Below are 13,217 nucleotides of genomic sequence, written 5' to 3' on the forward strand. Positions count from 1 at the left end.
CTGGGGTTATTCCTAAGCAGGGGTTTCTGCAGTATGGTTGTTGATGTTTTGCTACATTAGTGCTGTCTGCAGCTGTCTTTGTGTAGGTAGGAGCTCTTGCATCATTTGCACCAGTGGAGTCAGTAGGCTTGATTGTGATGGACTGCTTAGCTGTTTCTAGACTTTCATTGTACCAGTCCTTGACTAACACCTTCATGGCGGCTCCAAGGGCCAGTGCCCTTGATAGGTCTTTTGCCTTCATGCCATCTAAGTCTTCTTCAATCTGATCAAGCATATTTGCAGCAGCTAGTGCTTCTGCATGGGATTTCTGTGCCTCAGCCTCATGGGCAGCTAGGAGATCGCTAGCCATCAGGCCACGTAGGTTGAGACATATTGGTGCGACATTTATGCTCTTTGAGCTGCCTGCTGGTGTAGGGGAGCTTGGAGGCTCCATGTCATTCAGTTCACATGTGCAGCGGGCGATTGGGGTGGAGAGATGGGGTCTCTTGGGTGGACGGCGTATGGGGGAGCAGATGCGCGTCAAGGCTCGGGACGCGTTCGGTGGTGTTGGGGGGCTGGGCGCGCTGGCGGCGCTGCGTCGGCACGCCATCAGGCTTGCTGCCTGAGGGGATGGGAGAGAGCTTATAGGGATGTGATCAGGATTGATTAAGATGTTTTTGTATATGAGACTTGTTGTTTTTGCGGTTGCTGCTTGATTCATTGCAAAGATTGCTAACTATGAGAATGACTGTGGCAGAATATATGTCACGTGACAGAATGGTCAGACAAGTTTTGCTTGGGGATGTATGATAAGCTTAGTGAACACTCTTGATAAGATAGGGTTTCAGGACTGGCGAGCTAACTGAAAACAGTAACCTTGATGAGCGGGGAGAGTCTGCTTATATTTCTTTTCTTTGCCTTTTTTCTTCTCTCCCTTGCAATTTTTACGCCGTTTTGCCAGGCACCTTTATATAGAGCTCAACTTCCACAACACTACTTAATTTAATAAGAAGATAACAAATATACCTTTAAAACTAGATCATGCCCTGCTACAGAGTTCATCACCTACGTAAGGTGATTTCCCCCTTGTCAGTTTTGACATAATGCCCTGGCTGGTTGTTCAAACCCTGTCATAAATCCATGCCATTTAAATATAAATGAATATAAAAAATAATCCCGAACTCTATCTGCTTTTATATCGTTTCAACTCTAACTAGCTGGGATAGCTCAACTTTCCCGCACATTCCTCCCATTTCCAGGCCTCTTTACGGTATTGAAGAGCAAAGTATAAGGTAAACTAGTTAGTGAGTTATTCGATAAGGATTATTAAATAGATATAGTGATCGCTCCGCTACAATGTGGAAATCATGTTGATGCAATTAAAGATACAATAATTAGAAGTAAATCTCTCCCTCCCAAACATAGCTTTCCAAGCATTTTGGAATTGTATCACGTGTAAAGAATTATCAGAATATGTTGCTCATCATTTATTGTAAGATCTCTCCTAACCCAGTTCCTGTACTAAAGAAGATGGAAAACTATAGAGGGAAAAAGAGTAATGAAAAAGGTAATAGAAAAAGTAAAAGAAAAAGAAAATTGCCAAATAAGAAACAACCAGGGACGCCCTGCTACAAACCAAGAATTAAAATACACTTTCAGAGCCAGGACAGCAATTCCCAACCACACCCATCTCATCTCATCTCCTCCTCATAATCATCATAATAGCAGAAGCATCGTAGGCTTTGTATACCAGAAGGAAACAAGAAGATAGGAGAGCTACAGTCCCGGATTCTCTTTAACAACCTGTCTAACTTTCTTCTCGTACGCAGCACGATCTTTCTTAAATAGGGTATAGGCTTCTGCCTGCGCAGGCGACTCCGGGTTCGGGTCGTCCAGAAGCGCTTGGATCCCAACAAGGATTTGTGGGATGGTTATAGCTGGCTTCCAGCCTTCTTCTTCGTTGAGGATGGATAGACAGACTGTGCCGGAGGGGTAGACGTTGGGATGGAAGAGGGGCGGCACGAATTTGCCTTGGGAAAGAAGTTAGTAAGTATGTATGTGTGTGGATGTGTATGGGGGAATGAACGGCGAAAGTCGAGAGCGTGACTCGACATACACTTTGGCGGCTTGGTTGGGTACTCTGTAGTTAGGTATCAGAAATCGCAGTTAGAATCCGGTTTTCCAAATAAATACGTGAATATACATATATATATTTGGGTTGAAGCACAGCACACCCACCGTCGGGAAAGATGACGTCCAGCTTAAACAGTCCCCCTTCCCATATTGTGTCAGGCTTCCCGGGGATCCCACATTGCCAATACTGCATGTCCTGTGCTCCTGCTGCGTTTCTGCGTGGCTTTGCATAAAAGCCATAGGGGTGGTTTCTTCGCCATTGCTTTCTGCAGGATTATAAGGGAAGGATCATTGCGGAATTGTCAGTAAAAAATGAACCGCTGAGAAAGGGCAAATATCGAAATCAAAAATTGAAATACTAGCTAGCTTCAAACTGACCGTTCTTCCGTCAGACGATTTGTGCAGAGAGATGACATGGTTGCTGATGGGTTCGAATGCTTGTAACCTGGAATGGGATATGGATGGTCCAAGATAAGAGGGAGAGGGGCGGCGGTCTTGAGAGATAATCAATTGAGCTTTTGAAAGTAGAATTAATCCGGTATATAGTAATAAATAAGCAGTTTGAACGGTATTAGTTTCACTTTACCAAAAGAGAGAGAGAAGATGTGATGATATGATAGTCAAGGACGTTGAAGCTGAACTCAAAGCACTGGGAAAGTTGCCAAGCCTGGGACAAAATCAGGTAAGATCAGCGGGAAAGTCGCTAAGCTATCATTCCACATGGTTTGTTGGCGGCTAACCACCTTCTCAAACCTTCTTTTCTTGTTAATCTGAACTTGAGGGAACAGAGACAGGCTGCAAATATATCATTTGTTGAATTTTGTTTGTGGGAACTACACTCATGATGAGGTGAGAATTATTTCTACCAGTTCATGATTAAAGAAAGTGTGTATTCTTTTGTATAATTTCTTTGTTTTTCTTTTATCTCCTCGTTTTGCCTCCTCCATCGCCCTGATTAATATTTTCAAGTATATATGACGGTGCGCTGATCGAGACAGAATGTCTTCAGCTTCTCCTGGACGTCGTATAATATCATGCAGCTCATAGTTCAATTTCTTAGTATATCCTGATGTGAGAGTCTGGAGCCTTCTTACACCTTGCACTGTTTTCAACTTAGCAAAAGTATATCACGACGCTCGGGCACAATCCCGGGTAAGCTGTCCTTCCGTCGAAAGCGACCCCAAGGAAGTCGTCGCTCAAAATCATACCAAATCAGATCCCTCGCTGATCACAACATTCCTGAGAAAAATTGCTTGGGTGATTCGTAATGTTTTGATCTCGGACTACTGCAATTCAACCTAGCTCATATATGCTACATCATTGCTCACATTTCCCTTCCTTTCCGCCCCAAAGAGATGGATCCATAAATATATTCTATACTGGAGAAAACACCCTCTACAGCAGATTTCCCCGAGAGTAAACAATTGATGAATAGATTTGCTATCCATTTAAATATTAAACAGCTCCAATCCGACGAAAGGCTTCTCCACCCAAAATATTACGCAAAGCTGAAGAAGATAAGAATTATAAAAAACAATCTCTTCCAGAGGAAGCATGCAGCAACGTAAAAATCATAAACATCGGATATAATCGAATTATACCCCCGGCGGGACTCGAACCCGCAACCTTCAGATTAGAAGTCTGACGCCCTACCATTGGGCTACGAGGGCTGTTACATGACTTTTTAGATTCTGGAAAAAAGTTTTCAAGTAGGTTCATATATGCTCTGTTGCCAAGCAGTTCACTAATCCAGGTATGGTAATTTCCCAGTGCTGCTCTTTGTACTACACATAATTTATTGACAAATTTCCATCAATTTGAAACAGATAATGTTAGAAATTATTGTTTTGTTTGGAACTTTGAATTGAAATATGAAATTGAGCGCTCAGTTATTGTCAGAAAGTGCCTCTGATAACTAACTGTTGCAATCTCATCTTTTTGTAACGATAGTTATCTGCCAACAAATTGTCTCAACTTCTCTTCTCCATGTCGAGACACAATTCCGGTGTGCTTGACATTTGGTGATAGAACCTAATGCACAGACTCATTTTGGTATGTATGTAACATTTTAATTGAAAATAATTCGATACTTAAAAGTGATGTATTTACGGGACTTTTGAGGGTTTAAGACCATTTGAATGTTGTTGCTTGCTTTGGTTGGAGCGCCCTAAAACAGGTGATCTATAAATAGTTCAATAAAAGGCGTCGTTATATACCATCTCTCCCGAACTCCAATTGCCCCACATGAGTTGACCGCAGCGAGAGGGATACGTATAACAAATGGCTTCCCGAAACCCCCTTCTCTCCCTTCATCGTCGCTGTCGTGTTCAGTATTTGTATCAATATCATTATCCTGCCTCTCCCACAAAGAATCTTCTAGCTGCGAACCATCTCTTACGTTCATTCATCAGCCCCCATCAGCAGCGGAAAATGGGGTCGACTGCCGGAAAGAAGAATGAGTATTTGGTAATTGTGCCGGATAAGGAGGGGTCATTGCAGAGGAGAATAGATGTTCGAAAGTGAGTTTTGAATACACATATATGCCCTCTTCCTTTCTTTTTTTCTTGTGTCGTAACTTGTTGCATGTCTTTGCGATGGGTTCTGTTAAGGAGAGTATGAGTATCTGGTACCCCTTTTGGGCTACCGCCCGTGCCTGGGGCTGGCTCAGCGGGAGCCTTATAGATTGCATGTAAACTAGATCAATGTAAGAGGGATATGCATAGCTGTGCTCATGACAGCTTTTCTAGAGGCTAAGCCTCTGGTATCCCCTTCTCACCGCCGTGACTTGCCTCTCTCGATATCATGTGAACAATGGCTAATTACATATATGCAGTGTTCACCTCGCCAACATTAAACCAGTACTAGACTCCGGATTTCTCAAACTTGGAGGTAAAATATGAATCTTCCCTGACTTACCATGATGCAAGTCCTCCAATTTGTGTCTGATATTGCCAGAACCGGAGAACTGGAAAATTGCAAAAGCCATCAAGTTAATCAATTGGATTTCCAGGAGCATTGCTTGAATATCATCCTGAAGAAGGACAGACACCCCCCATGAAAGGGAGTGTGTTGATCGTAGTTTCTGAGTCCCCTGAAGCTGTGCGAGAGCAATTGTCAAAGGACATCTATGCAACGTCAGGAGTGTGGGATATTGACAATGTATGTGTATTCCCGAACCCTTCCTACTCCCCCTTCGTAATTATTTGATCTTTTTGTTTCGTTTTATCACACCCTACACATGTCATTCCTCCTTATTCAGTTCTCAACTTCCCACTTTTCTGATCGGAGTCACTCAAATCATATACTAATCAAATCTCCAGATGCAAATTACTCCGGTGTGTTGAGCCTCCAACTCACAAGTTCCCCCGCCTTCATATTTTCATGTAAACTAATCCTCTACAGTTTAAATCCGCTATACGGCTCCCGCTGTAACTTTGGGGGTTTTCGAAATTGCTTTAGCGGCCATGGTTATCGGAGCGAAGTTTTGGCCGAATCTGAGCCAATTGAGTGCACGAAGGAAATGTCCATGAATAAATGCGGTCTGATTTCTCAAGATCATAAAGCGCATATAGATATATATAGTTGTCTTTGATTTTCGGATTTCAAATCTGGACTGATTAACCCGGTTATATTCATTTAAATACCGTAAATATTCTTTCTTTCAAGCCTTTGTATTTTGAGTGATAGTTACGCAAAAGGAAGGCGGGCTAAAGTATAAGCAAAATATATGTTTATCTTCATAACAATGTCTCATGTAGGACTTTATACTTCTGCTGTAGAACAAGCATAAATAGCACTGTCACAAGATGTCAAGTGAACCAATCATCATCAAATACAACATGAGAATGTGAAATAAAACCAAAGCGGTGACATTAAGCAATAATATTTTTCAAAAAAAAAAATTTATTAGTAAAACATTGATTCCAGCTGCTCTTTTAGTCCAGGTGCAACAAATTCCTAGACAGGTAAAATTTTCATAGATTCCATCGATTTGTGGAAGCGGCCTTATCTCTTGGGCCGGGAGTCTGTTGTGAGGATGGATATGCTGCACATGTATCTCTCTATTGTCAACTTTGCAAACTTGAATACACATTTGAGTTATTGATTTTACAGTTTTGGACTGGGGGACTCCCTCTTTAATATCGCTTCAGCAACTTTGCGCCGCTGTATTTTACCTGGAGATATTGAGTTAGTTAAGATGGAAGGAAAATGATCGATGGATGGTACAGAAAGCTTAGTTACCAGTTGCTGTTTTAGGGATTTCGGGGAGAATCCATATCTGCAAAAAAAAAAAAAAAAAAAAAAAAAAAAAAAAAAAGTTATATGTTAGTTAAATGTACGAAGAAAATAGGAACAACCTCGGGCTTTTTCTAAAGCAAGGGGGATGATTGGTGAAATATATCTAAACAGTACCTTCTTCGGAATCTTGAACTTGGCAACCTTTGGAGCAATCCATGATTTCAGGTTGTCTTCCGACATACTTCCTTTTTGTTTCAAGACAACTGCTACCCCTATGTCTTCACCATAGTGGGCGTCTGGAATAGCAAAAGATACTGCTTCCGCCACATTGGGGTTATGCGCAATTATGTTATCAAGCTCAATAGGGCTGATTTTCTCACCCCCCTTATTGATTAGCTCCTTAATACGCCCCGTAATGAAGACATAACCATCCTTGTCTTTCTTTCCCTGGTCGCCTGTGCGGAAGAAGCCAGATTTCGTGAAGGATGAGTCGTTTGCTGCAGGGTTATTGAGGTATCCCTTGGTGACATTCTCTCCACGAACACAGATTTCCCCTTCAGAACCCTGAGGAACTTCATTTCCGTCCTGGTCGAGGATTTTAACCTCCACGCCCTGGCCTATACCTACTGTTCCTGGTTGTCGTTTCCCTGGAGGCAGGGGATTGCTCGTCATCTGGTGCGCTGCTTCTGTCATTGCATAAGCCTCCAGAACTGGGGCATGGAAAGTTTTCTCCAATTCATGAAAAGTTTTGGGGGACAATGGGGAGGAGCAGGAGCGAATGAATCGAATTTTCGGCATAGGATTAGGGAGAGGAGTCTTTAGGAGGATCTGGTGAATAGTAGGTACTGCGGTGTACCAGTTTGCCTTGTACGTAATAAATTCAGACCAGAATGACGAAGCTGAGAATTTTTCGGGAACGATGACAGAGCCTCCCGAGAGCAGGGGTGCAAGGAATGCTGCTAGCAAGCCATGAACATGGAATAGAGGCATCACAAGCAGCGTCCGGTCCTTCTCCGTGAGTTTGTATGTTTCTTTGATATTTTCTGAAGTATTTTTGTTAGAATAGAGATTGAAAATCAAATGGCTTTCAACAATTGAACATACTCATGGTCCTTATAAGATTCCGGTGGGTCAAGGGTACCTAGATATCATGAGCAGAATATTCTAACGGATGATCTTTTGTCAACTTACAGCTTTCGGCCTGCCAGTAGTCCCTGATATAGATATTAGCATTCTTGTACCCTTTACTTACAAATGGACGGTAGAGAAACGTCTTAAACTGCGACATTCAGAGGATATAATTCGATTTGCAGCTGTCCAAATTCCTGACCACTGCTGCTTAAAACTTAGACTTACCAGATGTGTGGAGCACCAAGGCGATGTCATCAGGCTGAGGCTCCTCCCTCTTAACACCACCCTTTGCAGCCAATTTCCCAATCTCCTTCACGTCCAAAACCACCTCCTCTCCATTCCAATAGCATTCAGCGATGGCAGCAGAATATTTTCTAGCAGCACGGACAGCGGATACATCATTTTCCAAAGAGCCCTTAGGGACAAGCGCCAATGCAGAACTCAGGTCATCAATGTAGAATTCGAACTCATCCTGCTTGTATGCTGGATTCAGAGGCGCTGCAATTGCTCTCTGCAATGAGACGGCGAGGAAGGAGACGATGAACTCGTAGGAATTGGTCAGCGCTATAGAAACAGCTGCCCCTGGCAAAATCCCCAGGTTGGCAAGTCTCGCTTGGAATGACAGGACGTCGGAACACAGTCGCTGATATGATATTAATACCGGTGGTTTGCCGGGAACGATAATCGCAGTGGACTTGTTGTCCGGGAATGAATTTGCTAAAGTAGACATCGCCGAAGACGGAATATACCAATTAAGACAGAATCCAAATTCTAAAATCCAATATCATAGTTACTGTAAATCAAAAAAATGGAGCAAGTATCTTGTGAATTGTATAATTAACTTAAAATCAGGTATGAATCATACCAGAGACACATCAAAGATCTTTGATGCTGGTGACTATTTACTATGACTCCGGAACCTAATGTCATGACGAATAAAAGCTTAGCTAACCGATGACGTGCGCGGATAATAAATGTTCCCAATCAACTGCAAACACTTGCAAAGCTGCCAAGTATCCCCCTCCCCGACTTCGCTTGAAATTTCCCTGCGTCTGCGACAGACCGACGACAAAAACAACAACGTTCAAGTTCAAACAAGCAATCTATTTTCGCACCACGGCGTGTAGGTGTCTATGCCTTGTGGATACCCAGCGTGTTTGTTGCCGCTAATCATTTATTGTGCTGGCATTTATGAGCAGCCGTCGAGCCTAATTCTTGCTACTCAGCATGGCTTCCCATCCTCCCCCAGAGGGTGGTTTGATGTCGCTTTACGCCAACTTGCTTGATCCGTCTTCAGATAGTAGTTTCACCCCTGGAACTATTTCGCGTGCTCCAGCTGTGTTTAAGCAAGCCGGAGAAACCGAAGCACAACAAGACGATGCAACTTCAAAGAAGCAGCAGATAAGTTCTGGTAGCCAAATTGCCCTTCCCCGACCATTCATTCTTAATATACCGATTTTATTTGCTCACTCGTTTGTGCTGTTGGCCTTGCTCTATGGAATAATCAGCTTCTCTACGGTTTCAGCCTACCAAAAGGCCTCAGTTGGCTTCCCATAAAGCTAAAGCTAAATCCGGAGTTCCCAAGGCTCCTGTAATTGGATCCGCGACTGGCACATCTCCTGCGGTTGGAACTCTTGCGAAACCTGTTGCAAAGACGACGCTTGCAGATTGGGCTACAACAGCCGACGATGACGATGTGAACGGGTTTTATGACGGAGAAAAACGACAGCGGGGTGGCCGCAAAAAGCGCAAGAAGAATCGAGAGGAAGAAACAAATCTCCAGAATTGGGATGATATTTACGACCCTTCGCGACCAAATACCTATGAAGCATACAGGCACAGTGAGGAAAAAATACGGGAAGTTCGAGAATGGAAGGACCGGCTCTATGCACATCGGATGGCTAGAACAAGCAGTGATACGGATAGTGATGAAGACTATTCGCGATCTCCAAGAAACCGTAAGACTCGGCTAATTCTTTACCATTTGATGGAATTCTGCTTTTCTAACGTTCCTATACAGAACGACGATTTGTACCTCCAGGACTCAACTTTGCTCCTCCTCCAAACCTTAATGAACCTCGCCCTGCACAGCAGGATTCGGAGGGTTCATCAGAACCCGCTCCGGCGCCTTCTGCACCAATCCCAGATGATGCAACTGGGGAAGATGCATATGCTCGACGGCTCCGGCTGAGTCAGAATATGTACCCACCACCAGATACTAACCCGACAAATATGCCTAGTCCTTCTGCGCCCCTGCCGTCATCATATCAACCTACTCCTCCTCCAGTCACTCCGTCTGACCAAGTTTTTTCTTCTGCCACCATATCTAGAGCCCCAGTCCGGTACACGTTACCTCCAGCTCCTGAAGAGATTCCTGCAACGGAAGCGGAGCTGGAGGCGACTTTTGCAGAAGAGGAAGATAGTAAACAAGAAGTAGATGGAGAAGCGCCCCGATCCCTTCGACCCGGCCAGAAAGGATTTGCGGAGAGGCTGCTCACAAAGTATGGTTGGACCAAGGGGTCCGGTTTGGGCGCCAGTGGGGAAGGAATAGTCAAACCCTTGCAGGTCAAGCTAGAAAAACAAAAGAAAAAACCGGATTCTGAGGGCGGAGGCTTTGCAACCCCCGCTGGAAGAGCTAAGATTATCGGTGGAAAACAGAAGGCATCAGATGATGGCAAATTTGGGCGAATGAGTGAAGTGGTAGTGCTTCACGGCATGGTTGACGGAATGGATCTGGATGCAGAGCTTGAGGGTGGTGAAGGTGGAGGTTTGATGCAAGAGATTGGAGACGAGTGTGCTGAAAAGGTATTTGGGGCTATACTCCCTGAGAAAACGAGATCTCGGCTTTTGTTGATGTTGTTGCTAACATATATGCTATGTAATAGTATGGAAGAGTGGAACGAGTCTTCATCGATCGCAACGCCACGGGGACAATTCCCGTATTTGTAAAGTTTACGAGTCAGCTTTCCGCATTGCGAGTAAGTTACTAGCCCCGAAGTGATTGGATTTTCAATTATGGTCCCTAATTAAAGAATGATAGGCGGTCAATGCACTTGAAGGGCGGATTTTCAACGGAAATACCATAACGGCACGGTTTTTCGATGTCGAAAGGTTTGAACAGGGCATATACGAATAGGTGATATGGGCTCCTCGTATTTCTTGCTCTCTTCCTCCTTGTCTCTCTTTTGCATGATTTGGGTGAAGAACACATCCCCACCCCTTGTATCATTTCAAGTGGGCACTCTATAAAGCCTATCTTACATATAAGTCTTGTTCCACGCTGGATTTACACGCCATAAATTTAACTATTGTTTTCAAAACGTGTAAATTAGATATATACCCACCAGTCTATATTAAACTCGTGTCCCTTGTCAGATACCACCACTCCACTTCCTCAGATCTAGCAATTCCCAATCACTCTCAATCCCTCCTCAACCGGCCACCTCCACGCAAAAGCCATCTCCCTCTATCTCCGCCATTACCCCCTCCTCGTTCCTATTTGCACCTCTCGTTCTCCACCTCAACCCTCCTTTCCACACCTCTAAATGTCTCACCCCTCAAATCCCTACAGCGCGCACACATCCCATACATCGGAATGCGCACTTCCTCAACCTTTGCGCACGCGGTTCCTGAGCGCATCGCTGCGTCGCAGGGCAAGTCGTTATTCTGAATGCCGTTGGTGTTAGAAGAGTCGGAAGTTCCATGGCCGCAGAGAACATGGCACCAGTGGATTTTATGGCACATAGCGGCGCGGGTTGTGGTTTATTTTTATTTTATTTTATTTTATTTTATTTTTTTTAATTTTACGAATCGATTTTATGGGGTGTTGACTTTGTTCGATTTGGGAGGGGGGTTTAGGATGATGTGGCAAAAGGATGTTGGGGAGCTTCTCGAGGGGTTATGTGTATGCTCGATGGATGTTGAGTGGGTGAAACAGGCAACAACAATTGTCTAGCTTGCGATGGAGAGGGTATCTTCGCATTCTAACCCTTTGATATGTCCTTTTGATCAACGGTTCGATTTTCGTGATTCTTAAAAGAAGAGCTAGCTGATGCTTAAAGAAGAGGTAGATAATGTGGGAAAGGCATGGAACATAGAGTTGGTAGGTATGCATATGTATATATGTGCTAAGTTCTCCAGAATATTCAAAATCTCGGCCCGTCTTCCTCCATATTACATGTTGAAGGGAATACACAAATAGCACAGAGGCCATCTTGCTTGTGTATCGTGGACACGAACATCTCCCAGATAACTCTATTTCATTACACTGCCCCTGACCTAGATGGAACCTGTGCAACCATAACAGCAGCAACAAGCGGCCATTGTCTGACAAGAGGTGGAAAACTAAAGTCATCCCGAAAGTAATCTCTATGCTTGCAGAATGCCTTTTGAAACAACCTACCGCAAAGATATTCCCGTACTTCCTCTTTTGAGGTAAACACGAACCAGAGCATACGTCACCGTACTTCGTCTGCAGAGCAGAGAGCAAGATGGTGAGTGATACAATATCTGGAAGAGCGATAATGCCCTTGATATTCCTACAGTCCCTTCAAAGCCACCAACTACGTGCAATTGAGACGCGTCAGTCTGTGATCTTCACCTCTGCTTTGCAGTAGCCAACATGGACTGGCAGGTCTACAGGGTCGTAGAATGCGTTGATCGTTCCATACCCCATGCGTACCATGTTGACCACTTGTTTCCTCGAGAGAGCGTGTAAGTTTTGGGGCTGGCTGATTTGAACATCTAGAGCTATACAAAACACAGGAGAGGCCGGAATATACAGGCGGCACGAAACAATAAACAGCCTCCAGTTTATCATCAAGTAAACATTGAACCAATTTCGAACAAAAAAGCTGAATATAATCACCGTGTAAAGTATTGCATATACTCACATATCCCCATATGTATAGGGAGGAGATAACTATTAGCTCCTTTTCTCTTCACAACTACAGAATATAAGTCAGGGTACCAAGAAAATGAAAACTGCCCCAGGTATAGGAAGAGCGAAATAAAATGATTACATAGATAGGTACCTCGACTTTTCCCCAGTATCTCCTCTGCTCTTTTTGAAGGCAGGATAAAAGCTCAAGAAGGGGAAAACCGGACAGAAAGGCATCAATTACACACATGTTCCATTTCCAAAAGAAAGCCAAGAGAGAGACAGGAAGCAAAAAGGGAGGGAGGAATAGGAGAAGTATTTTAGAGAGACGTATGGATAAAGAGTACGAAGGATATGCGGAATTTTAGGTGCGGAAGTATTGTAGCGAAAATTTAAGTTACTTAGACAAGTCTATAAAAAACAAGCATGGAATCACAACAAATAAGTACAAGAAAAAGAAAAAACAACCTACACTTCTTTTCCACGAGTAACATAAGAAAGCTAGGCAAAAGTGAGGGAGGAAGGGAAGAAAAAATTGAAAATTTTCACACTGATGCAACATTAGGCACAATATAATGTGCTGACCACACATTACCAGCCACACTTCAATAATGACAACGGGAAAAAAAAAAGAAAGAAAAAAAAAAGTTGAAGTCCCCGTTTCCCCATAGCGCCGGATGAGTATAATAAAGGGAAATAAAAGAGAAAACAGAAAAAGTGATAAAAAACAGATAATGCAGATCACAGCTCAAAACAAAACAAAAACAAAACAAAACAAAACAAAGATAGAATGGGGGGTCAGAAGCAAAGGCAGAAGATAAGAGTAAAAGTGCTAAGTCAGGAAATAATGGAATAC

At 43.5% G+C, this 13,217-nt stretch overlaps 4 protein-coding genes and 1 non-coding gene across 5 annotated transcripts; 2 read left to right on the top strand and 3 right to left on the bottom strand.

Annotated features, from left to right (window-relative positions):
* Positions 1–1,755: 1,755 nt before the first annotated feature.
* PADG_04493 (SUMO-conjugating enzyme ubc9) lies at positions 1,756–2,528 on the bottom strand (the record flags this gene model as incomplete). The annotated part of the gene is made up of 4 exons (XM_010761972.1): positions 1,756–2,009; positions 2,096–2,119; positions 2,218–2,378; positions 2,491–2,528. The coding sequence occupies 4 exons, from the start codon at positions 2,526–2,528 to the stop codon at positions 1,756–1,758; spliced, it is 477 nt and encodes a 158-aa protein (XP_010760274.1).
* A 1,182-nt stretch (positions 2,529–3,710) lies between these two features.
* On the bottom strand, positions 3,711–3,782 carry PADG_11774. Its single transcript has one exon. It is a non-coding gene; the product is annotated as a tRNA-Arg (tRNA).
* Positions 3,783–4,392: 610 nt separating this feature from the next.
* On the top strand, positions 4,393–5,170 carry PADG_04494 (uncharacterized protein; the record flags this gene model as incomplete). The annotated part of the gene is made up of 3 exons (XM_010761713.1): positions 4,393–4,631; positions 4,946–5,001; positions 5,040–5,170. The coding sequence occupies 3 exons, from the start codon at positions 4,393–4,395 to the stop codon at positions 5,168–5,170; spliced, it is 426 nt and encodes a 141-aa protein (XP_010760015.1).
* A 1,049-nt stretch (positions 5,171–6,219) lies between these two features.
* On the bottom strand, positions 6,220–8,212 carry PADG_04495 (uncharacterized protein; the record flags this gene model as incomplete). Its single annotated transcript, XM_010761973.1, has 6 exons — positions 6,220–6,287; positions 6,355–6,391; positions 6,526–7,394; positions 7,456–7,492; positions 7,543–7,565; positions 7,708–8,212. The coding sequence occupies 6 exons, from the start codon at positions 8,210–8,212 to the stop codon at positions 6,220–6,222; spliced, it is 1,539 nt and encodes a 512-aa protein (XP_010760275.1).
* Positions 8,213–8,709: 497 nt separating this feature from the next.
* PADG_04496 (uncharacterized protein) lies at positions 8,710–11,152 on the top strand (the record flags this gene model as incomplete). Its single annotated transcript, XM_010761714.1, has 6 exons — positions 8,710–8,893; positions 8,991–9,440; positions 9,503–10,287; positions 10,368–10,460; positions 10,523–10,593; positions 10,858–11,152. The coding sequence occupies 6 exons, from the start codon at positions 8,710–8,712 to the stop codon at positions 11,150–11,152; spliced, it is 1,878 nt and encodes a 625-aa protein (XP_010760016.1).
* Between the last annotated feature and the right edge of the window lie 2,065 nt (positions 11,153–13,217).

Source organism: Paracoccidioides brasiliensis (assembly GCF_000150735.1).
Source record: "Paracoccidioides brasiliensis Pb18 unplaced genomic scaffold supercont2.5, whole genome shotgun sequence".
NCBI lineage: Eukaryota > Fungi > Ascomycota > Eurotiomycetes > Onygenales > Ajellomycetaceae > Paracoccidioides > Paracoccidioides brasiliensis.